The following is a 24058-nucleotide window of genomic DNA, read 5'->3' as shown; positions in this document are numbered from 1 at the left end:
ACCCCGCCTTAAATCATGGGTCAGATTCTCCTGACACAGTCCAGCTAATGAAAAGCAGAGACCCAACAACATTCCTAAGAAGAAGGGTACAACAAACAAACAGATACCAGTACAAACAAAGAACCACACAATGAAAATAGCATTATAGTCCAACCACAAAACCTCTGGAATATTGTAAAGAATAGACAGTGGGTGCAGACATTCATGAAATTTACTTATTTTGTGTGAGACCACAACAAGTCACACTGTAAATCATTAGTTTAGCTCTCACAGAGTTCTAAAGCTTTCTTTTTTCTATCATCACATAAAAGCCACATCTGCTCTCTGGTCGTCAGAGAGTTTGGCTGCTTCAGCTGTTACATTACAGCATTGAGAGCATCTCAATAGCTCCATTAACTACTGAGCTATCATTTAAGGTGTGGCCTGCAAATACAAGCCCCCAGCCGACAACCACTGAAGTAGAGTCTGCCGGAGAATATGCCAAACTGTGATCCAAGCATCTACGTACATCATGTGGCATTACTGAGCTCAGGCAGTCATCACATCAATAGCGTCTACTTCCATCCTTTGAGCGTTTGTCTCTTCAGAAGATTTGCCTGTGGAGCAGAAGGTTCCTCCTGCCTCCAGGCTTTTCCTGTGGAGGTCTTCTCCTCCTCTGATCAATCCTGCGTCCCTTTGTGGGTCGTCCAACAGGCCAGCCAAGCAGACAGGCTAAGTCAGACATGCTTTTCTCTTACTTTTGTCTTCCTCTGTTGACCAGAGGGAATGCTCTCCAGCTGGACTAAGTTTGCCTCCCTTCTCTTTATCTCCGCAGTTGCAGACTGCAGTTGTTTTGGACGACACACTACTGGATTGTGTTCGCCATGTGGATGTGAATATGGATGTGTGCGCTGGGGAAAGAACCAGGGTGTTCAGTAAATCGTAACCTCAGAGGAATGCATCATGTCTTTCTGCAGAATACGTCTGTGTGTGCATGTCTCCATTGTGAGATTCTCAGAACAATGCAGCCAGTGTGAGCCAGCACTGTAAAGTGGTCTGTGGTGCGACCAGGTGTCTCCTGAGTTGATCCCAGGGGTCCTGTATCAAGATATGCTTCTGATATCCTAACACCTCTCACTGCTCCCAAGGAAGGATAATATGGTAACCAAGGGGAAGATTGGGAAAGTTGAGAGGCCCCTGAAGATCACATCCAGGCACAGAAGCATGCTAAACACAGAGAAAGTCATTTGTCCATTCTAGGAAGCCGTGTACAGAATACAGTGGCATACATTGTCATTGTCACACAACACACTATTTCTGGACACACTGCCTACTGTCATCTACTTAATAGATTTATATCAATATACCTGTGAAGTCAATTCTTCTTTACGATTACAAGAATGAGTTTATGTACACGCTATTCATGTTCTGCCAGTGCTATAGTTAAAAAGTCTGAATCATTACTGTAATATCCACAGAAGAAATGAAGGCACTTGATCTACCAAGCAGCCAAAGACCTCGAAATGGATCTGAATAAATTCCACATTAATTCATTCATGTACCAAATAGTTTCTGTCAGCATCCACTATAAAGCATTATCAGCAACCCAAAAAATACAGCTGCTTCGCCAGTGTTTTCCACTTTGAGCATGGACAAAGATGTCAGGTAAATGGATCATGCCATTTGGTGTGCGAGTGGCTCTTTGATTTTAAGATATTAATCCAGGCCTGTCTTTGTACTTGCACTTTGCTGGCTTTTCCAGATGGAAACTGAAATAACCTCAATCTCTTTCCTTTGGTGTACTTTTACTGTAGTCTGAAACACTATTTTTATTTAATGTATACTCCATTTCACAGTGTTCCTAAATTGGCAGCATTTGCAGTCTCCATCAAGTTAAACTAAGAAATACATGGCTCACAGTGGTCTGCGGACATCTAAATTAGGTCTGTATGCCAACCTCAGTTGACAGGTTTTATCCTCATCTAGTGTCCCCTATATTTAAAAGGACAAAGCAAGGTTCTCATACAGAGGCAGGGGTGAGCTGTATAGAGAGGAAACAGGGCTGTGTTTGGAAGGACATGGCTAAATATATCCTCCCCTCTCACCTCCCATTCTGTGTCTGCCACCAGTTTTACTCAACCGAGGTCCCAGTTGCACCCTAGTCATAACCAAATAGACAGCTGGCAGTCAGTTATGTTCCCACACTTTACACTGCGAACAGGGTCCCTTAGTACCTAGCAATGTCAAATGCACCACTCAGATACCCCTAAATATTTAATCAGGACAAGTAGAAGGCAATCTTCTACATCCACTGGCATTAAACATTTAATACCCAACTGACATGATATCTAGTCAGCCGAGAGTTAGTCAAGATACAAGTGATGGAGAGCTGCAGACACTTGTTCTCTTTATAGTTAAATTAAAGGCAAAATTAAAGACAAAAAGAAAATTCCAACAGCAAAAAATATAGAAGGCAGCACTTTGCTAAGCGTAGGTCAAATTCAAGGATCTGACACACCCTCACACACAGGCACACTCAAAAAAACACACACACACACACACACACACAAAGTGGTAAAGGTACGGTTCTATACAAACATATATCATCTGTGAGAGGTGAGGAACGGAGCCGGCTTGTGAATCCCATCAGTCATGGCTTTGGAGTAAGGTTAAAAGCGGGACAGGGCAGCCACTGTCAGTGCGCACAAACCAACCAAGGACAGAGAGAGAGGGCTGAGGGCAGTACGCTGTATACTGTAAATATATAACATCACAAATCCACAAAGGGCACAGTTTGTTATGACACTGCTACATTACAGTTGTGGATACAACAGACCATGTGGAGTTAGGATTGCCAGTTAAAGAGGAACTCCATCGATTTTACACATCAAAGTCTGTTTGTAGGTCCTGGGCAGTACTACTGCATATGTGAAAAAAAAGTTGTATAAAGGCTTTTGTGGCTCGAGAGGGAGCAGCGCAAAATCTGAAAAAATCTGAGGTTTTGACAAGGACGGAGAATTCGTGGAGTAAAAAAAGATGTTATTTCTGGTTGTGCTGCATTGATTTTGATCCTTTTTTAAGTGTCCATCATGAGTCCAACAATATTATAGGAGTGCAATGCCAGATTGGTGGTGTAGTGCTAATACTAGATGGTTTATTCTACGTGTTTGTCTGAAGTACACAGCTGAGAATTAAAAGACCAGTGTGTAGGACTTAGCAGCTTATAGCTATGTAATTGCAGATTGCAACTCCCTTGCTTCACCCTCTATGGGTGGAAAAACACAAATGGCCCCATCTAAAGCCAGTGTTTGGTTGATCTGTTCTGAAGAAACATGGCAGTTCAACATGGCAGACTCTTAAAATCCTTTAAATGTCAGAAATAAAAGTGCATTAGTAGAGGTCAATATTGAATTTGAGTCTACTTGTTTGCAGTCAGTTCTGTAGCCTACTGAAAAGGCATCAGAGGGCAGTAGTTGCAAATTTGTTCTGCAATGAATCGGCTGTCAGGAACTTGCTGAATATATTCAGTGCATCGGGTCAATGAATCGTTGGGCACCTAATTTTGCACGTGGATATGAGAGCCGCATAGGTTCGGTTGCTGGTCTACACACGTCGTCAGTGTCTGGAGGAAGATGGTGTGTGTGGTCCAAGTCAATAGTATCAAGTGGTGTTGTGCAAACACACGTATACAGTATAGTATACATACAGGCACAAACACACACACACACACAGAGATACAGATGCAGATACTGGAGGTGACCCAGCGCAGTGACAGGGTGGGACGTGACTTGATTAAGAATGGCGAGGTAAGAGTGATAAAGTACCATCTAAATCCACCCACATCCTGTGACCCTGCAATAAGTCAAAGACCAACGACAGCCACATACACCATAAATAATGTTGTCTGATGTCAGGCTCAGCAGCCCTCCCTCTGCTCAGGTTTATAGATTCATTGTTTGACTAGATGTAAGACTAAAAGTGGAAAACTTTGCTTTCGGGAAAACACACTCAAAGCAGACATACCCCACATAGCAACTAATAAGATGCTAAAGGCGGCTAAATCTAACTTTCTGTTCTCTATTTTCTATTTTCTCGTGGGCCACATGCACAGACACTGAGGCAAACACAAATAGCGCACACACTGAATTCTATGTCGTACTTGTGATAATTCATGCAATCACACCCGAACACATGAACACATCATGTGGGGTTAATAGAGCAGGTGTCCACTGCAGAGCTCTCTCTGCACCCTTGGCTCCCGAGCCAATATTCCGGGCTAATTTGAATAAAAAAATCTGCAAACATTTGCTGGACCATTCAGGCTAATGTTCAATCTGCTGCTCTTTGACACAGTGCCACCAGGCACCTCATTTCCATTCCTGAAGCCAGTGTTGCAGTGTCATGTGGTGAGGATACAGAGGGGAAATGAGTAAAATTGGGTGAAGAGGAAAAGGAAAGAGAACAGGAATGACGTGTTTTTATAGAAAATGCTTGAGTATTCAGCTTGAAAAATATTGTGACTCGTACACACAAATGTGTCAGCAGAACATCATCAAGGTCAAGGTAGAAAATAGAATTCTGTTACTCTTTAAACAAACCGGCACAGGTGCAAGAAAGTGCAGAAAAAAGCAGAAATATTTGACAGAGGAATAATGGTGTGGAAAATACATGAAATTGTAGGGAGAGTCTTGCGTTTTGGGTAAACACTCACCACAGGTACTGGCATTCTCGAGATGCTCTTGCAGAAACATGCACACATATATATCCATCTCAGCTGACATGTAAACGTCTGACAAACACAAGCTCACGTCTCCCAACTTCCCAGCACATAAAAAAAGAAACAGAGAGGCAAACAGACAACAGTAGGATAGTCTCTTTTGGAAAAGTAATAAATGAGAAAAGAGGATGCATGCTGGAAAACATGCTCCCATGATGTTATACCGCTTGCTTTTATACATAGGAAGAGTTTCCACTCAATTTCCTCCTCTTATTTCAGCACCATCCTGAAGATAATATCTCCCTCTGCCTCTTTCTCTGTTCCGAAGGCATGATGAGGGTTGCATAAAATTAGCTGCTTGACAGGGGGAACGTGTCTAGGGGCAACATGGAGGACCTTGTTTCCAAAGAGTCTCGACACACTCTGCTCAACCCCCCATATCCCCGAGTAACAACATGAGATCAGATAGAGAAGGGAGAGGCCTGTTTAAAATAGCACCCCACAGACACTCTTCTGAAGATATGAACTACCAGCAAAAAAAAATACAGAGCGTAAAATTATGAACTCGGCGCTGACATTTTCGACAAGCTCGGTCTGTCTTGTAGGTTTCTACCACCCAAAATGAATTATGGATAAAGTTAATGTATTGTGAATATATGCTGTTTTGTTGTTTATTGCAGTCAAAAAGGAAACAGCGGTCCTTGTCAAAAGAACACAGAGGTGAATCTGTCATCTCGTACCCTTCATGCACTGAAAATAGACAGGTCAGAGCCTTAAATGCTTCATCTACTCTCTGGTATCCCAGTCCAATTACAACTCGTCCCAGCAAGCCCTTTCTTTCCACACTCTCACGGGCTGTCAGATTCCGATATGGAGGGCGTTGCGATATTGAAGGTCGGTCAGTCTGCACACTTAACCTCATTTCCCAACACTCTGCTCTGCCTCTCCCAGAAGAGCCTTTTGATTGGTGTCCATTTGAAAAGCGGGCTTTAGGTTTGACGGGAGGGGTACGGAGGGTAGGGGGGGGATCAGAGCAGCCTCAGCGTAGCCTGAGAAAGGAGCTTTTTGGAGCACGACTCCTCACTGCAGTCAGTTATAATGGTTTTCAATTAACCAAGGGAAAAGACGGTGAACTAATCTGGGCTAGCACAGGAGAACCAGTCATGCAATATTCATGTACACAAACTAATGAAAGCCCAGATTAGCCTACATATTTACATGCGGGTCGGTGCTGTGTCGTCCACACATTAAAGGAGTCCACTGCCGAGAGGAGAGAAAGAAATAGACGAAAAGGGGAGGACGGTACACTGGGAAACGGAATCAGACAGGGAGGAGATAATGAAGAGTAGAAAGGAGATCAAGAGAGAAAGAAATCAAGGAGAAGAAATGAGAGGTCAACGGGACACAGGGAAGACCTTGAACGAAAAGGAAATGGGATCATGAGATAAAGAGGTGAAGAAAAGCAAGAGGAGGTACGACTCCTCAAAAGAGATTAAGGATCATCTGCATTTTGCCTTTTCATCTGCCTTCGCCGTAATCATTCCTCTCTAAAGGCAGACAGCAGCCCCCACTCCAAATGACACCAATCTGAATGAGTGATCTTGACAAATTGGGCTGCTCGAGAAAAGAGGATGCTCTTTTGACTGAGGAGAGGGCTGCAGACTGTGGGGAGTCTACGGCAGGACAAAGATATAACTGTAATTGGCTGCTACACTCTCCCTCCCCTAATCTCCGACCACGGAAAGTGGCGGTTGGAGAAAACGGGACAGCAAGCACGAACACACTGCCACAACAGCTAAACGCTCTGCAACCACGAATTTCAATCATGTCTGAAATGTTATGTACATGCATAAGAACAATATGGGAAATTCATCCATAATCCTTAGTAGGTCACAAAAGACTTAAAAGACTTCAAAGCTGGATTAATGTGTGACTGGACATACCAATTCCACACTGGGTAACTTCTTACCAAGCATTAACATTGTATGTCAAACAAGAAGCTAATCGTGGGTTTAGTTTGAAAATATCCTTTGACCTTTTGTAGAGGTCTCAGAATTAATTTTATGCTCCACAGATATCTAATTTTATGCTTTTACGGACTTACACATTTGCAGAATAATGGAAATGTCCTGATATTTTTCTTCACTTAGGAAACCACTGAGGCTGGTGTGCTGCAAAATGTTCTGTGTTAACTGCCTGCTTCTGTTTCATTTTATGACCGGTACATAAGAAGCCTGTGTACATACGCTGACGGGCTTACAGTGGAATGCGATACAGAAAGTACACAATTTCTGGCTAATTTGAGAAAAACTTTCACTCTCTTGTTTCAAGGACCTAGAGAGACTAATGAATTCTACCAATGTGCTGGGCTAGCAGGTTCTCCCCCTCTCGTCTCTACCTGCCTCAACTTTCGGAAATGAAATGTGAGAAATGGGCCAATTTACAGCTAAAGGCTGTTTCTTCCTAAGAGACACCGACATAAAGATGGAGTACAGACGACGTGCAGAGGTAGATGGGGAGAGATGAGGGGTTTGAATTTAGACAGAGAGAAAAAAGATGTGAGACAGGAAAGCAAGACGTTGGCACTAATATGAGTGTCATCTCTGAGGGTAGGCAGAAGTGCTTGAATTGCATTTTTGGCCTTTAACTTCTCTTATACAAAGAGGCTGCAGTTGAAGAGCAGCTCTTGATCTTTCCAATCAGCTACCATGACAAGAGCTGCTCAGATATTCAACAAGCAGAAACAAAAGAGAATGTCAGCATTGAAGAAGTTCGCAACACTCAGAGAAGTTTGAAAGAAAAGATATAAAGAAGTTGGAAGAAGCAGACAGAACAAAGGAAGGACGACAGAAATGAATATGAGAGGTCCTCCACCATCTGTTCATAATTATGTCTGGGGTCCGTGCTGCAGCTGAAATACTCTATAGCCCACCATTTCATTGAGAACAGCCATAGCTCTGTTACAATATCTCATCACAATGCTCTCATCATTCTCCTTTATAACCAAAGCACGACGCAATTTACGTTCAACTAGTCATGTGTGTGAATTGTTGCCTAAAAGGCAGCAACATAACATGTGTTGGTGTTAGCTGTCAGAAGACACGTGTAGAAACCAGGTCATTGTTTTCTGTAACAGATAACTGCATTTTTATTCTAAACTCTTTAAATGGCGAGACACCTACAGCGTCTTTGACAGACACGGCGGCGGTTTCAGGACGCTTGGCGGAATAAACTAAGCGCTGCAGACTGACGGAGACAAAGCTTTCTGATTGCTTTGACATCACATCTGTTAACTCCTCAGCACAGCTTTCAGAGGATGAGACCAGGAGGTGGAGGAGGAGGTGGGTGGGCCGCTGGGAGGGGTATCATTTCTCGCCTCTACCGCCCCCCCCCCCCCTCGACCTTCCTCATGGGACCAGTTACATTTTCATCTGATAGGAACTGGAAAACCACCATCTGTAATTAGATTACAAATAGATAGATGGAATGAGAAAAAAATTCTTAGTTAATTAACTCAAACCATATTCTAATCAGGTTTCATAACTCCCCCTCCTCCCAACAACCTCCGATCTGAATCCTCTCACAAATCCCCCAGGACTCACCGTCACACAAGCCAAGAAGGGACGAGCACTCAAACAAGATCATTTGACGCTAATTTCCCAAACAGGAAAGCACTTAAAGACGCACTCTGATTGAGACAACTGAGCACGTGCATCAATAACTGATGAGATAAAACTGAAGTAACAAAACATGTACGCGAATGAAAGGTCCACAAACATCCTTCTGTCTCTCGTTGTTTTGTGTATGTTTCCTGGGACGAGCAGTTCCTGTGCCAGTGCGACAGTTTCCGTCATCGCAGGAAACGAGGACAGGGAATTAAATGAGTCTCGCTTTATGGAAACGGGGACAAGTGGCTGTGATAACAGTCAAAGAGGTGTCTCAGAAGGAGTGTCGCCCGCCACATTCGCATCTCCATTATCTGTCAACCTGCCAGTCCATCTGTCTGTTTGCCACACAGTGCTCAGAAGACTGACAAACTCCATTTACAAAGGAAACGTGTGTCACATGCACTGTGCGATGAGGAAACGCGGCACCCTAAATGTGGCACACCGATCAGCAATTTTGCTATTGTTCAACATTTTTCATCAGTTTCTAATTATTACTCTTTGAGTAGAAATAAAGAATTCCAAAGTATTTTATCAAAGCTGTCTTGCAGACAGTCATCAAACTGACAGCTCAATCATGCAGCCATTACATTTGTCTCTCACTTTGATTAGAAATCCATTTCAAATGTCAAGTCAATTTTTATTTTCGAGAACAAAGCACAGCATGAACAAAAAAAGAGAGGACAGACGCAGCTAAAACAAGAAGAGCAAGAGATTATATGTCAAACTGTTTCTCCACACTGTTACTTAAACATTAGGATACCCATAGTTTCTTCTCTTCAGGAAACAACTATTTATATAAGCACTGCTATAACTGGACAACAGGGCTTGTTTCTTGGACAGTTTGTTTTCTTGATGAGCAAAGTTATTGTATATTTTAGCAAAAACAATGCATCTAAGCTGACAGATTAGGTAAATTTCTATTGACTAAGGCCTTGAACCGTGTAATTTCATCAACTGCAGAATCACAGCAACAGGGACAAACCAACTTATTAAATTAGACTTTTAACACAGTGCCAAAAAGACACACTTCAAAACACCAACTGGCAGAGAAACACCCAACATTGTCAACAGATTTGAATTGTTCATTTGGGACCAAGAGCACGTTGGCACACGGAGGACTGCTTTAATTTCTAAACACCTGCTCACTCTCTACTTAGACCACAAAATACAACCGGCACAGAGCTTTTTCTCCTCTCCAACAAACAAACCGGGTCTGCCATTTCACTGAGAGTGGTACCACAGCCAACCCATCTCCCCTGAGTGTATCCATGCATGTGTGTGTGCGTCAGAAGAGCCACCATCACAGCAGCCTGCACCTGCTCTGCCTGAGGCCCTTCTCCGTTAGCTGCAGTAGGAGCAGCATCACAATGCATAGATGGAGGAATGAGGGGATGGAAAGCTGGGGGGGATATAGATCTGCTGGCGTAAATGTCAACAGCTAAGCTCAAACCAACTATAGAGCATTTGAGGACCAAATATGAATTCATATGAATTTCAAGCTGATAGCTGTTGAGCTTCTGTGCACTGCAATGCCATAAATAACACAATGTCCCAGTTGTCTGGAAGAAAATAAAACCCAGTGCTTCCAGGTAAGAAGTTTGTGTGCAAGTTCAGCTGTGCAGTCTTACAGGAACCTGCTAAAGGCAGGCAGCTTAGCCTGTTTGACGGTTTTTGCTACTGGTCAGAGCCTGATGGACACATGCAGTTGTGTTCACTGACAGACTCAGGCATGGATAATTTCACATGTCCAAATGCCAGCCAGCATGGCTATGTTACAATAATGTCCCCAGGGCACTGTTGTAAAACTGTGCACTGCCCGGCAGCAACAAACGAGAAGCATTCAGTGTCTGTAAAGTATAATATATCCATTCATTATACCACAAGGCTCAGCAGTTTGAGTCAGCACCTCAGCACCTGAGCTGTACCGTAGCTTTATCCAGACCTAATAGGGCAGCTGTACCATACTATTCTGTTGCAGCATTATGCCTGGCAAATACTATTACAGCAGTTGCAGCCTTCTCTGCAAGTGAAAAAGACAACATTGTTCATAGGAAGACGAAGAGGAGCGAGCTAACACATACTCCCAACTGTAAATTGGGAGAGTAATTTCACACCTGAAGCGTTACGCCAACTGTTGTGTGCCAAGTTACAGTCTTTTGTTCCAATGAGTGATTATGTACCTTTTTTTTAGCCCTCATTGGAGCAGCTGGAACCAGTGCGTATACCAGTTTTTATTGCAGAAGACAGAGTAGCATTCACAGCACTAAATATGTTCTGTTCAGCGTGATTTCATCATGCAGAACACCCAGACAGGTGGTGAAGGCAGAAAACACATTTTACATGACTATAAAGGCAGGCATTACTTAAAATAATGGAACGGCACACCACAGACATTGTGTAGTGTCTGGCTGGCCCCTGTAGAAGTGTTCAGCCTTGTACAGTATATTTAAACAGCTAAGAGGCCGCTGATGCTTGAGATTTCACAGTGGTAACTGGAGCACTCTCCAGACTGCTGAACAATACATGCTCTAATGTGGCCTCTGACCCCAGTTGCAGGAATATAGATCAAGAGAGAGGACTGGAGGAAGGGAGTACCAGGCTGGAGAAGGAGAAGGTACAGTATCTCACTATCTCTGATGGATGATAATATTGCACAGTTTCCATAAATCATGTCCTATCTGACACGAGGATATCGCTCACTTGTCAAGACAACCATTTTCCAAGAGACTTCAAGACAAATGCAAAAAAAGAGCATTTTTGCACAAATACACACAGTATGTGGGATAAACAAGTTGACACATATATTCATGGACACACAAAGAGATCTGTTGCATCTTTTTTATACAGCTCCTTTAAAGAAAGGTGGCGATGCAATTTACTGGAGCCGGGAGGACGGCGTACGCATTACGGTTCAAGTCACATCCACAAATGTAGGCTACATAGAGTGGCAGAAAGAAACAAAACAGGTTTTAGACGCAGAGAACCACAAGAGCACACAACAGGAGGTAATATGAGGGGGCAGAGAGGAGCCATGGTGAAGGGGGAGGCGGTAAAGACGGCATTATACTGTACGTAGCTATGGCTCTATTAGACGGCAACAGATCCCGTAGTTAAATATATAAAATCTATGAGGCATGAGATCATTTGAGATAGGGAAGCATGGTGGGTGGACCACGGAGGTTTGTTCTGTGGTCCTCATTACTGAATCTATGTCAGTGTGCCTGTCAGTCACCACCTGTCTGTCTGCCTTGTTAAGGGTGCTGGAATCATGAATCTCCCTTAGGAGACAAGCCCACGGAGTATATGGAAGCGCTCCCAGCCCACATATCTTAGCAACTATAAACATATGCCTGACATAAGTATCCCAGTATAAGCCTCATATAAATAAATCCAAACTTACAAGAGGGAACAGCAGCTAAACCAAACCCTGAAAGACAAAGATGGAAAAGGCTCAGTGGGTCGTGCTCGGCACCATTTCTCCTTCCTTCCTGCAGGATTTTACAGCCAGCAGTAAAAACCTTTCTTAGCTTCCCTCACCACATTCAGCATGGCAGGAAAAGTAAGGAGAGGCAGGGCCAGATAGGCCAGAGTGACGGTGAGGGGAACTAAAACAATCTGCTCTGGGCTTCGTTGTTTCTGTGACCCCTGGAGAAGCACTCTGCTGAGGCCGTTTGTGTGTGTCTGTGCTACACTGTTTGACTGTAAAAACACTGCACAGCACCTACTCCTTTAAGAGTGAAGAGAGAGTCTCAGACTAATCTTGTTTGCCTCTCTCTTGCACTATGTGCCATTTATCCAAGTGGGCAGTGGTCATGAAGATTCAGGGTTTAATTGACTCCATTTTTTTTTTTTTAATCATCAATAATCTATTCCAGAACTAGATACTGACCACTCAGGTGCCAGACCAAAACGTCAATCCAAGGAATGGAATGTCTAGTCCTGGCTACATGAAGGCTACAGCTAAGCCATGGACACACTTCTGGAAAATTGAGCCTTCAAAGAAGGGCTTATGAATCCCATCTCTGACAAAAGAAGAGATGGAATTAGTGGGATTTAGGGGCGTCAGCATGAGGCAGGGTGGTATTAGTGATGCTCTTCACACGTCTCCGTCCAGACTGCATCGCAGGACCTCTTTAGAACACACTAGCTGTGAATGTCTGTCACAACATACAGCACTGCGTTGGATGGAGACAGCTGCAGGGCCTGAGGACTGAGCTGATACTACGCCCAGCCCACTGGAACCAGTCCAGTGTGGAGTTATAAAGGAATGTAGAAACTGCGGTTTTGGCAGCTGTACCCTGATAAATGTTGTGAAACAGAGAAAAGTATGCATGTTTTTCAGGCCATATGCTGAAGAGATGTGTCGCTGGTGCCATTGACAGCCCTCATTCGAAACATGTTTTAGCCAGCTTATGTGTGAAACACTGGCTCTCTTCAGTACATGCAAGACTGAGTGTATAATACAGAAGCTTAACCAATGAAAAGAATGAAAAGAATAGAGCTTAAGTCCTGCAGAGGACTGTTCCACCTCATAGAACAAGGAAATGTGTTCCTATTGATGTGGTCCATCAAGTCAGGTCCGCTTTAGTCCCTGTGGAGGCACCCAGAGGCAGGCACCTCCTGAGCCCTGAGAGCAGCTGACCACACCCCTGGAACAATGACCTCAATAAACTCAAACATAGCTCCATTTGCTCAAACAGAAGCACTGGGGGGTAAAGGAAAGCTGCAGCAAATCAGAAATGAGTGCTCTGAGGCTTGGAGGAAAACATTACAAATGGACTGTTCTACACATAAATCAATCTTTGCATTTACCACTTGCTATCCAAAAATCCATCTCCACACTCACAGTGGAATGTGCCGGTCCCAGGAATGAGGATTAATGAGAGTGGGATGGCCCAGTCACTACTGTCTCTATTGTTTCTCCTGTTGTATTTTGACAGTGGACTCCCAAGAGAACCTCACCGGGCATATACCTGCAGCTTGCGCGTACTGCAGACCACTGCGTCACAGTAAGAGCAAGGGAGGCCTTGCATTCCAGGAAGATGTTCCTTCTGTCCTCCATCTCTGTCCAGTTCTCCCAATGGGAGGCGGTGGACTGGGATTAACAGAGCGAGTACAGCACATAAATTTCAGCTGTATTGCTGAGTCGCTGTTCCCCACGCAAACCCCCCTCCTTACCTGACCCAATCCCCCGCCCCCACCCCTATCTTTTCACGCCCCAGGAGGATGGGCCGGGAGGCCGGCCATGCAGCCGCATCCCGTTCCGCTCGGCATGCTGGGCCGTAAATACTGCGCAGCATCAGGAACAGCAGGTGCTATCACTCCCTATCATTAATTATCCCTGCTGCATCACTCTGGGGCCTCTCACTCCTAAACTCCAAATTTCTATCTCCTACACCATCTTATTCTCTACCCTCCAACCCTTTCCCATTTTCTCTCACTTTCTTGAATTCCAACCATCTCAAATGCCATCAATGTCCACATCTCTACAGCAATTCCATTCCTCCTCCTCAATATCCACCAATCTATCTCCTTATTTCCTACAATCTCACAATCTAGCCCCCATTCATTTGTTTCCTGATGTATCTCAATCTTTGTCCACCACTCTCAGCTTCTCCCAAGTGATTCTTTCCCCCCACTGACAGCCTTGCCCACTTTCTTCTCTCCTCATGTGTGTTTTCTAGCGCTTCTCTTCACATTCTGACGGGTTTTCCCTTGCTGTAAATGTATTCCAAAACTGCTGTGCTGCTGCCAGCCAAGAGACGTCACATGGACTGATGGAGCGCTGGGGGGAGAGATAGCCCTTTCCCCCCCACCGGAGAGCTCATAAATAATACAGAATCAAAGAGGAAAAGCAGCATGAGAAACTCCCCGAGGTGAAAAGCCAATGAACATGGTCAGAGATGTAAGAGTGGGCCTGCTGATGGTAAAAGTCTGAGCTCCCAGTGTGTCTGGCCACAGAAACATGAGCAGGGCATCCTGTCCCTCTCAGGTGAGAAGCCTTCGTGTCAACTGTGTGGAACCCACAGAAACATCTGGCACAACCACAAAAACAAACAGTCGCTTCCTTCTGACTTGGTCACACTGCCACAAGGCATAATGAGAACTCTAAATTCAGAGCCTGCCTTCGTAATATGAGACCATCCAACATATTAACAGGTTGTGAGCAATTCTGCTCAAGATAACATAGGGTGATGATGACTTAAAAACACATCTGGCAGCAAAAAAAAAAAGAGCCATGGAATGTTTTTCAGCTGCTGCAAAATGCATTCATGGACAAGGAAAAACCACAGTCGAATTCAGTGTCTGTCAGGTATAAGACACACAGAAACTTGCCAAGCCACTGGAGTCCATAATTCATGTCCTAACCACTTTGGACTTGTGCACACAGATACACACATACACAAACATACAAAGACACCAAAAACAGTGTTTCTGTTACCCAGTGTCCTAAATACAACACTCCCATAGGTTCGTCATTCTCTGAATGTAACCTGGTGGCCTTAAAGGCACACTGCCATCTCTTACCTAACTCAATGAGTTAGCTTTCCCTCAGGGCAGGTACTGTCCATATTTTTTAAGGCTTACCTTCCTCTAATACAACCACAGACGACTGCAGTGGCCACTGCTGTAAACCCACCCTACCTTATTTACGCTATGAGGTACAGCAAGAGCCATGTTAGCATTCCTGAGGCTCACAAAGAGAAAAATAATTATCTCTTTACTTGAAAGGCAAAGGGGCTATCTGTGTATTGCTGCACTTGGCTTTTAAGGCCATCAAAAGAGCTATATCTGCAGAAAACATTATCACTGGGCGGATCATTATAAGAAACCCATGTCAATGGCATGCTTTATTCACATGTCTCCCATTCCACATTTTAACATTGTGTAATACACACTCAGGCTCAGGCGGTCAGAACAACTCCACCAAAATTACAGGAAAAGAAAGTTAATCACACAAATGCCCTGTGAAAAAAAAGATTTTACTCACATTCACTTCCCAGGGCAGATAAGCTATCTGCCAGCAGCATTAAGGGAATTGCTCTTTCTTTTCTTCAACATTACAGATTTGGAATTTTGACTCATTAGTGTAATCCATTATGAGGAGGTGGACAGGACACTCAGCCTGAATCAATTTGAATCTCCCACACTTTCTATTGATTCCAATCGAACTGCAAGTGGAGTGAAGCTACAGATTGAAAAGATGATAAACAATAAGCCTGGGAAAATTCAAGGATCTTTTGTGACATTACTGTGTGTGCACTTTCTTAAGAGAGCCTGGCTCTCTAAAGAAATTGCTTTCCTTACAATGCGGAGCACAATAGTTGTTTTTATTCCAGTATCCTGCCTGCTTTGTTCAATATCTGAGTATAGCAGAGGACATCACTGGCAATGAACCAGAGTTCAGGGTGAAGAGACAATGTCAAAAACACAAACGCACTTTCGTGGGTGGCAAGTAGAGGCGTAAGAAAAGATTGATACACTTGAGTATTGCAAGTTGCGAGTTATAGCACGATGTGGTTAAACCCCCAGCCTCTAGATAGTTGTGTTGTAAATGTAAACTGAGGCCTATGATGTTAGCTAGGGACAGTAACAAATACAGTAAGTAATGTTTTTAACTAATTTTAAGCATATGGGGGTGTGTTCTATATACTATGACAGTTTCCCTTGAATTCAATTTATAAATATATCGCCTTGCTTACAGTATCGCCATATATCACAATATACTGAATAGCCCTGTATCGTGGTACATATTGTATCACCAGATTCTTGAAAATACACACCCCTTTTGGCAAGTAATTCGAAATATTGTACGCTGCTCTGTGGGTCTGTGTTTTCTGCTCCAAGTGCTTGTGTTCATAGTTACGCATCTAGCATCCCACATCACCAACAGGTTAATTAATCGACATCACACAAAACAGAGTAACCATTTTCCTCCTTGATGAGAGCCGCCAGAATTAGAGCTCTGATGTGCTCACCTTAGTAAAATATGAAAAGAGAATCTACACATGAAGGACAGTGTTATTTTTATGATTATGTTTTTCAGGTTGAGCACATATGACTGCAGTGTGGCTGGGAATCAATTCCTGCAGTGAGGAAAGGCTTTTAGTCCTCAAAGGGGGGTCTCACGGATGATTCTGGCAGATACACTACACAGCTGTAGAAATCATTAGGGCATGCTCGCAGCTTTCATTTTCACTGATAATTCAACATTAAGAAGCTTGGATTTGATTATTTACTTTCATCTCATCGTTCAGGGTGAGATTATCCACATTAATGACACGTGAAGAAATGACATACAGAAATTAATTTAGGCAAAGACAGAGCAAGTTCCTAAGATCATACACGCTGAAGTGGATTTCCCTACTACCAGTAGTAGTGGTTATACTACTTCTGGCACTCGTAACTAGCTCTTTGTACTGGTTAGTTATAATGACAGATCATCATCATCATCATGTCTCAGCTGAGAAGGAAGGCAGAATTATCTGAGCCAGAAGGAAAACATCCTGCATATGTTTATGCTGCAATTGAACAAAGTCTTTTGGGGAAAAAAGAGAGTTTAGAATAATGCAAAACAGTTGATAAAGGAAAGAAAAATTGTTGCTCATCCTTTCAATTTTTCTTTCTTTGACTCTAGACCAGTGTTAAACCCACTTCTGCAAAGGAAGGCTGCTTCTTGTCAGACAAGTGCCCCCTGCTGGTAAAAATCCTAACCATTGGCATTCTAGTGCTACCCATTTTTTATAGACCCCAGATGATTTTCAGATATTTTCCATGTTGTAATACTCCAAGACTACGAAAATGGAGCAATAAGAGATTGCATGAAGAGTACAAATTTGTCTAAGAAAGAAAACATGTCTAACCGTGGAAACCCAGACACATGTTTTAGTCCTCTTAAAGAATCATCCAAAAGATGTAGGTACTGAAGGAGGTGCCAGCTCATTCTGAAACTTTTAGGTGCAAATCTTGCTGAGGTGCACTTACTATATTTAATTTTCTAAAGGTTATTTTCTATTCTTACACAGGATTCAACACTTTGTGCAATAACACAACACAACTCCAAATATTCACTCCAGGATGCATTAATCCCTGATGTCTTGATTAGTCCAGATAAAGAATGTAGGCCTGTCTGATGTTGTTAAGGGGTGCAGGACATACAGAACACAGGCCAGAGTGTAAAAGATCAACACAGCAACACATGTTGTGTCCACTATTGATATGCAAGTATATTATAATAGCAGTATACAGTGCAGTGCACAGCAGCTGATTGCTGCCTCTCTCAAAATCATTTACACAGCCTGGGAGAGAAAATCTAGCCTATAAATAAAAATAAATAGATTAAAAATAATAATAATAATCAAAGTGGAAAGGCAACAGAAACTTATTTATCTCTGTAGACTCTTCCAGTTGCAATCCAGTGCAGTACAGTGCTGTTCTGGTTATTACTATCTATAGGTTCTAATAGGAAGAGCAGCAGTCTGTGACCGAGCCCCCTCTTTCCAACTTATGATCTATCACAGAAACGTTATTTATCACCATAATTGGAAAAAATATATATATATCAGACAGACTCACCTTCTTCCGGGGCTGCCATTTCATCATATTTGTAAACCAAAATTGAACAGCATTAAGATATTATATGAGAATGGAATGTAGATTCAAAGAAATCCAGAGCGCAAGTCATGCTGCCTCTCGACTTCCCTCAATTTTGCAGCAGATTTTCTCCAAGAAGCGATGCATGATGATGTGCGAGTCTCAGCTTTGCGGCAATTTCGGGGCAGACAGCGCAGTCAACCCAAATCATACACCGGTTAAATCCACAGTCGAGCTCGGAGAATAAATCAGAGACACATGGTGTCGACTGACACTGTTTGGGGGGGAAAGGTTCCTGTGCGTAAATCCAAAGTAAGAGTCCGTTATGAACCCACTCCCTGCTCACTCGGCACGGAGAATCGGCGCCCCCAGGACCAAATCCGGACTGTGTCTAAGGAAAAATGTATTCTTAAACTTTTTCGAAACGAAGTCGTCCCTGTAAGTAGGTTACAGCAGAGGTCCAGCGCTCTCTGATCCAGAGCCAACGACAGGACGACGAGATGTGTGCAAACATGAAGAAATATTCATCACAGTGGTCGAATCCCGTTCTCCAGCGACCGAAACACACTTTTGGAAGTATTCGAGGAGAAACAGTCAAACACAGCCCGGCGGAGACAGCGCGACAAGCAGGGAGATTACTTTCAGGGGGGAGGAGGAGGGGGGGTACAAGCAGCAGGAGAAAAAAAAATCCCTGGAATTTCTGTGAGGAGCTGGAAGGATATCCTGATTCCTGCAACAGCAACAAACTGGACTACGGCTCTCAGATGACTTCCTTCCCTGCGCTCCTTCAGCTTTGCAGTTAATGGACTTGGAGCGGTGGAGCTGAGCAGGCAGAAGGTAGCAGGGTCATAGCGCCGCCGGTGTGGACGCACATTTGCCCCAAAAAAGTGCGCTTTACATTTACGCACTGAGCTGACGCTGCCATCCAAACAGGAAGCAGGCTGTGGGTTGGTGTGTTGCTCAGGGACACTTTTCCAGGTACTAACCACGTAACACCCTGCTGTGCCAGTCCAGGATGCTCCATATAGAGTACAGGAGACTGACCTATGCTTTAGTGATTTCTGGGTGGAACGTCCTTGCGTAACCTTCCTAAACCTAAATTTAGTTGCAAAGTGGAAGTTGTCAGTATACTTTGCATATAACGGCATTTTAACTACATGTAACTGTATTTTAATTACATGTAACTGCATTTTATTACATGTATTTTATATATTATTATTATATTATATTTATATATTTTCAACAGAATTTAGATCACCATGATGAAACGTGTAGCAGGACCTGGTATAGGTCATATAGCCTGATGTGTATCAATCTGGCGTCCTTAACACCAAAAAGGTGGAGAACCACTGACCTAAAGGGTGATGAAATATCTGATATAAAACCATAAGGGGCTGCCCAAGTTATCTCCAGACAAATCATTATGTTGTTCCTATGACCTCCCAGTAAGGATTTAACATTGTGGTATTTTTTGTTGTATATTTTCCACCTAAAATCTCTTATTACTAAAGATCTTCACTGCATTCCATTAAATTGCAAACTTGTCTGACCCATGAAGTCAGGTGCATCGGGTGCTCAGCAGGTCTATGTGAACCCTGCAATGCTACACAAGCCCATCACAGATTAAACTATTGTTAAAGAGCAAAGGAGATTCAAATAAAACCATATTCCACTGCTGCAGTGACCTGCTGCCTTGATCAGGAGGAGAGGCTTCTGATGCTTCTGTCCTTGATTATTTTTGTCTGAATAGTAAATCGAATTCTGGAATAAAAGGCACAATTCACAAAGGATGTTGAGCCTTGGACACTGGAGACAATTAAAGCCCTGTTTATGTACACTTTGCCTGTTTCCTCCTTCTGAGAGCAGCTGTCACATGTAGTACAGTGTGCAATATTTTACTGCACACAACCATCACATGCAAGATATCGCCAAGGACTTACGATTGGCTTTGTTTGGCCAGTGTGAGACGATATCTGCAGCTTCACCATGCTTAAAAACTGACTTTTTCTCATTAATTGTGGAAGCAGGCTGAATAAAATTCAAAACAGAGGACAGGGTTATTCGGGTAGGAAACCTCTCACCACAATCGCTACCACAGTCACAGAATGAGAACAGAACAGCTATCAACAGTCAAAACAGATCTACTGGTGCTGAACCCAGCTGCTGCAGCATAAAACCAAAGTATTCATCACTGGATACGAGACAACATTAATACAGCAACTACATTATTGTTTATGCATGAGGAGTTTTCTCAGAGTAAAAGAAAGGGGAATTAAAGAAAAGGTCGATACCGAAGTGAGGTGAAATCAGTTTAAACAATAGGCTTGTGATTTAAATTGGTTTAGGTAATGGACTCTATGGAGCTGTGGGCTGGTCAATAAGCCGGTGTCTGTTTGGGGTCAGCGGGGTCTGCAGAGCACCTAAGGGTCACTCAGATAACAAAAGACAAGTAGGAGGAGGGGGACAAGCTGACATATGGCCTCATGGACAAACCCCTGCTGTGCACAGGGAGTCTATGAGACACTTGGTAATCCACATGGATGAACATGAACAAAATGCTTGACACTACCTCCACAGCCACAGCTGGCAGCCAAACAGAATGACACTCTGTGGTCAAGCATTGTGATCAAAGCACAGGTTTGTAGTCAAGGGGGGGGTTCTTTGTGTGCTTGTGTGTTACAGTATCTGTATTCACTTGAAAATAGACTACCTTTACTCCTACGGACAGCTGGCTCCTGTTTGCCCTGTTCTCCATCCAGCACAGTGAGGCAGCAACTAAGATACTATTTACATTTATGTTCTCTTTCAACCACCATGCTTACACTCAAACATTGAAGTCCCACCATCTAACACAGGTTTACACAAGAGATCGTTTCATAAAAGGCATGTTTGATGATCAATCAAAGGCCACTTCAGCGTGCTGTTCAGCAACAGTCTGTTCGTAGTGAAGCCTGTCATCTGGCATCTCCATACAGAAGCAGGCTCCCTGTGCGTGCCTCTGCTTTCCCAATCAGAGCCGCACAGGAAATCAGACTCCAGCCTTCAGAGGGAAACAAAAACCCCCTCTTTCATTTTCCACAACTTGGAGCCGTTTAAAAGTTTGTGCTTCCTTTTCTTGTTCTTGCCAATCATGCCCTCAAAAATGTCTCCACTGTATGTTGTGATCGTGGGCTGATTTCATAAAGATGACTGCTGTAAAGATGTTAGTTTACTCTTAAATAAATATGAACTAGCTGCACAAAAATATAGACTGACTCATGTTAAAGGTAAAAAAGTAAATCTCCCCAGGCTATCTCAGGACTAACACTGTTTGAGAGTCACTGATTGTTACTAACATCTGACACAAAGGAAGGAAAACGTGGTTTATTTTGTGGTTTGCTAACAATAATCTTGCCTGAGAAATGTGAAGGGAAATAGTTTTTAGAGCTAACCCATTAGGAATTCTACGGCCATTGCTTCACTTAATTCACTATTTTTTTTTCTAGTAAAATGTCCTTGTAACCGTTCAATTTTTCCACAAGGCACACATTTTCTGCTGGAGTGAACAGAGGTTTGTAGGTGGATGTTGCAGCTCAGTCTGACACATTTCCACTTTAAAGAGTCTTAATTTGCCTGCACATAGCAAATCAGTTCCACTTAAGATACATAAAAATTAGACAGATCTGTGGAACCAGTGAAGTTTAACGTCCAACTGAAATCTATCTTCATGAAAATCTCCCATCGGATGTGGTCGAATACAGGTTTGTACACAGCTCTTGAACATTCACCTGCATGTATGTCTGCTTGTCTGTTTATTAGTCCAGACTAATGCAGTGAGTGTGATAGCAACAGAGGCGATGTGAAAAAATGAAAACTGCCAGGAAGGTTTTTAAAGACCGCACAGAGGAGCAACACTCCAGAAGCCCTCCTGAATGTCTGAGTGTAATTTATTTTCACACAGACTCTTAAGTCACGACACTGGAGTGTCGCTGTGCGCTATCTGTCCCCCATTTGAATAAACAGTGGCCTTTTAATTACAAGGGCTGGAGTTTCAATGCCATACATTCCACAGTGAGAGCACAGAGATATGTACCCTAATGTCACATGCACGCACATGTTTGTACCGATATTCAAGCACCATGACAATACATACAGTACTCAAGAATAGATATTACAAAAAATGACGCCCAAATGCAAGATTCATAAAGGCGAGGGACTTGAAAACTAATTTATTATATTTCCAGCACGGAAATTTATAACATGAGCATATAATTTACAGTGTTTGACAGATTGCTTCCCCAGTAAGACATGGCAGATGGATAAATCTGTTTTGAAATGCTTAACAACATTATAATAATAAAAGTGTTAAACAGCAATGACACCCACCCACTCTGTTGTGCCGTACATCACTGAAAACAAATAACCCTCATCAGCATTCATTCATTCACCTCTTTTACAGTGCTATTCTTGGATGATGTTGTGTCAGAATTTAGCCTGCTGTGGACTATGTGAGACGGGTGTGCACGAGGGTGTGCGTGTCTATGTGTGTGTGCAAGTACATGCATGCATGTGTCTTACTTGGAGCTTGGTGTTGATTAAGTGTCTGGAGCCTGAGGGGGGATAATGAGAGCCTCTAATTAATGAGCCTGTGCATATCTCAGAGTCACAGGGTCCTATCTGCAGAGAACAACTCCACACACCCCCATACTCACAGCACATGCACACTCAGACACACACACACACACACACACCTCAGTGCACCGTGGGGATCTTTCCCCACACTGCACAGCATTTTCTCCAGGGAAGCCCAGCTGGGAGTGTGTCACTCTGGCTGCTGTCCCTGATAAGTGTCCTCTAATAGGGATGGATGGGGGTTAGGGAGCCCCGCTATGAGAAGGTCACACGCACTGACCACCCAACGTGCCCTGAGCAAAGGCTGATGTTACGGGCCCTGAAAACCATTCCAAATCTTTTGTTTGCCTGGTCTTATCCACAGGGAGCAGAGCGGTTCATCTCCAAAGTCGACTCATTGCTGAACAGAGTGAAGGCAAACACTCACACCAGGATGAATCAGTCGGGTCAGTGTTCAGCTGGAGACAACCACACCTCACTATGCAGTTTAATAAACAGTTTGAAGTGTGATGATTTGGTCTCGAATGACAAAAGCTGTTTTCTGAAGTGTAAAGAAAGCCTATTTTTTCAAATTTCTTTCTTCAGTGCCTTCTATTCAGCGTCTGCTGGTCAGCAGGTTGCCCGCTCAGCGATGTGCGCTGCAGGTGGATCATCTCATTTAATGTCACATCACGCTCAACAACACTGAGGTCATCTACAAGCACCAATTCATATGGAGTCAGGCTGCAGTGGAGGGCACAGGCAGAACAGAGGCAGAACATTCACTCAATAAAGTCCAGATCTGGGTTCAATCCTGGTTTTTCTTAGTGGAATAGGACTTTCCCTAGGAGAAAGCAGTTAAAGTAAGTGTCTGGAGGAGGCTGTCTACATCCTCCCAAAGGCAAAAAAGTAGAAAGCAATGACAAGGACTGTAGTACAGGAGAACAAGCCATACCGCATTGGCAAGAAAAAAGCACGTAAACAAATAAATGCACCAGCATAGATATCTGGAGCAACAACAAAGAATACATCTCTAAATGTTGAAAACTAAACATGGCAGTTTTACACAGAACTATCATACACGTTCTTTGTTTATATTGGTAACACTGCCTTAGAAAGCACTTAACTCAATTACAATATCATCTGTGCTTATTCTGCCTAATTTCCTCTGACAAGAACTTCTACGTCTGTCTGTCTCTCTTTTTGTCAGTGAGCATAATATTTTTAAAACTACTTAATGGACCAGTTCACCTTCCAATCGTGTAGAAGAAACTAAAGTGGCTGCAAGGTTTGGTTCAACATGGCAGCTTCCGTGGAAGCTGTAGATAGAAACGGCTAATTCAAGGTAATGAAAACAGAACCAATAAATATTATATTCTATTTCTGCAAATATATCCTCCTAAATGTTACATACTGGATCTTTTGTGGTATTTAGTGGAAAGTTAGACCACGGGCCAAGGAAATACTGAACATTCACCAGTTTGCCATTTGTAAAGCCACCAATACACAC

The 24058-nt window shown here is 43.2% G+C and overlaps 1 protein-coding gene across 3 annotated transcripts in view; it reads right to left on the bottom strand.

The window, feature by feature from the left end:
* LOC127376114 (tetratricopeptide repeat protein 28-like) overlaps nt 1–24058 on the bottom strand; it is a 164074-nt gene that overhangs the window by 95960 nt on the left and 44056 nt on the right. The window contains exon 1 of one of the 3 annotated variants that reach the window (XM_051422711.1): nt 17941–18736. The exons of the other annotated variants lie outside the window; for them this stretch is intronic. Coding sequence (XP_051278671.1) covers nt 17941–17967 — 27 coding nt within the window. The 5' untranslated portion in view covers nt 17968–18736. Of the gene's footprint in view, nt 1–17940; nt 18737–24058 lie in introns of those variants that run through there. 3 annotated transcript variants of the gene reach the window in all.

Source organism: Dicentrarchus labrax, unplaced genomic scaffold (assembly GCF_905237075.1).
Source record: "Dicentrarchus labrax unplaced genomic scaffold, dlabrax2021, whole genome shotgun sequence".
In the NCBI taxonomy this organism is placed as follows: Eukaryota; Metazoa; Chordata; class Actinopteri; family Moronidae; genus Dicentrarchus; species Dicentrarchus labrax.
The sequence above is the reverse complement of the archived record's forward strand: the minus strand, read 5'-3'. Positions and strand labels throughout refer to the sequence as shown.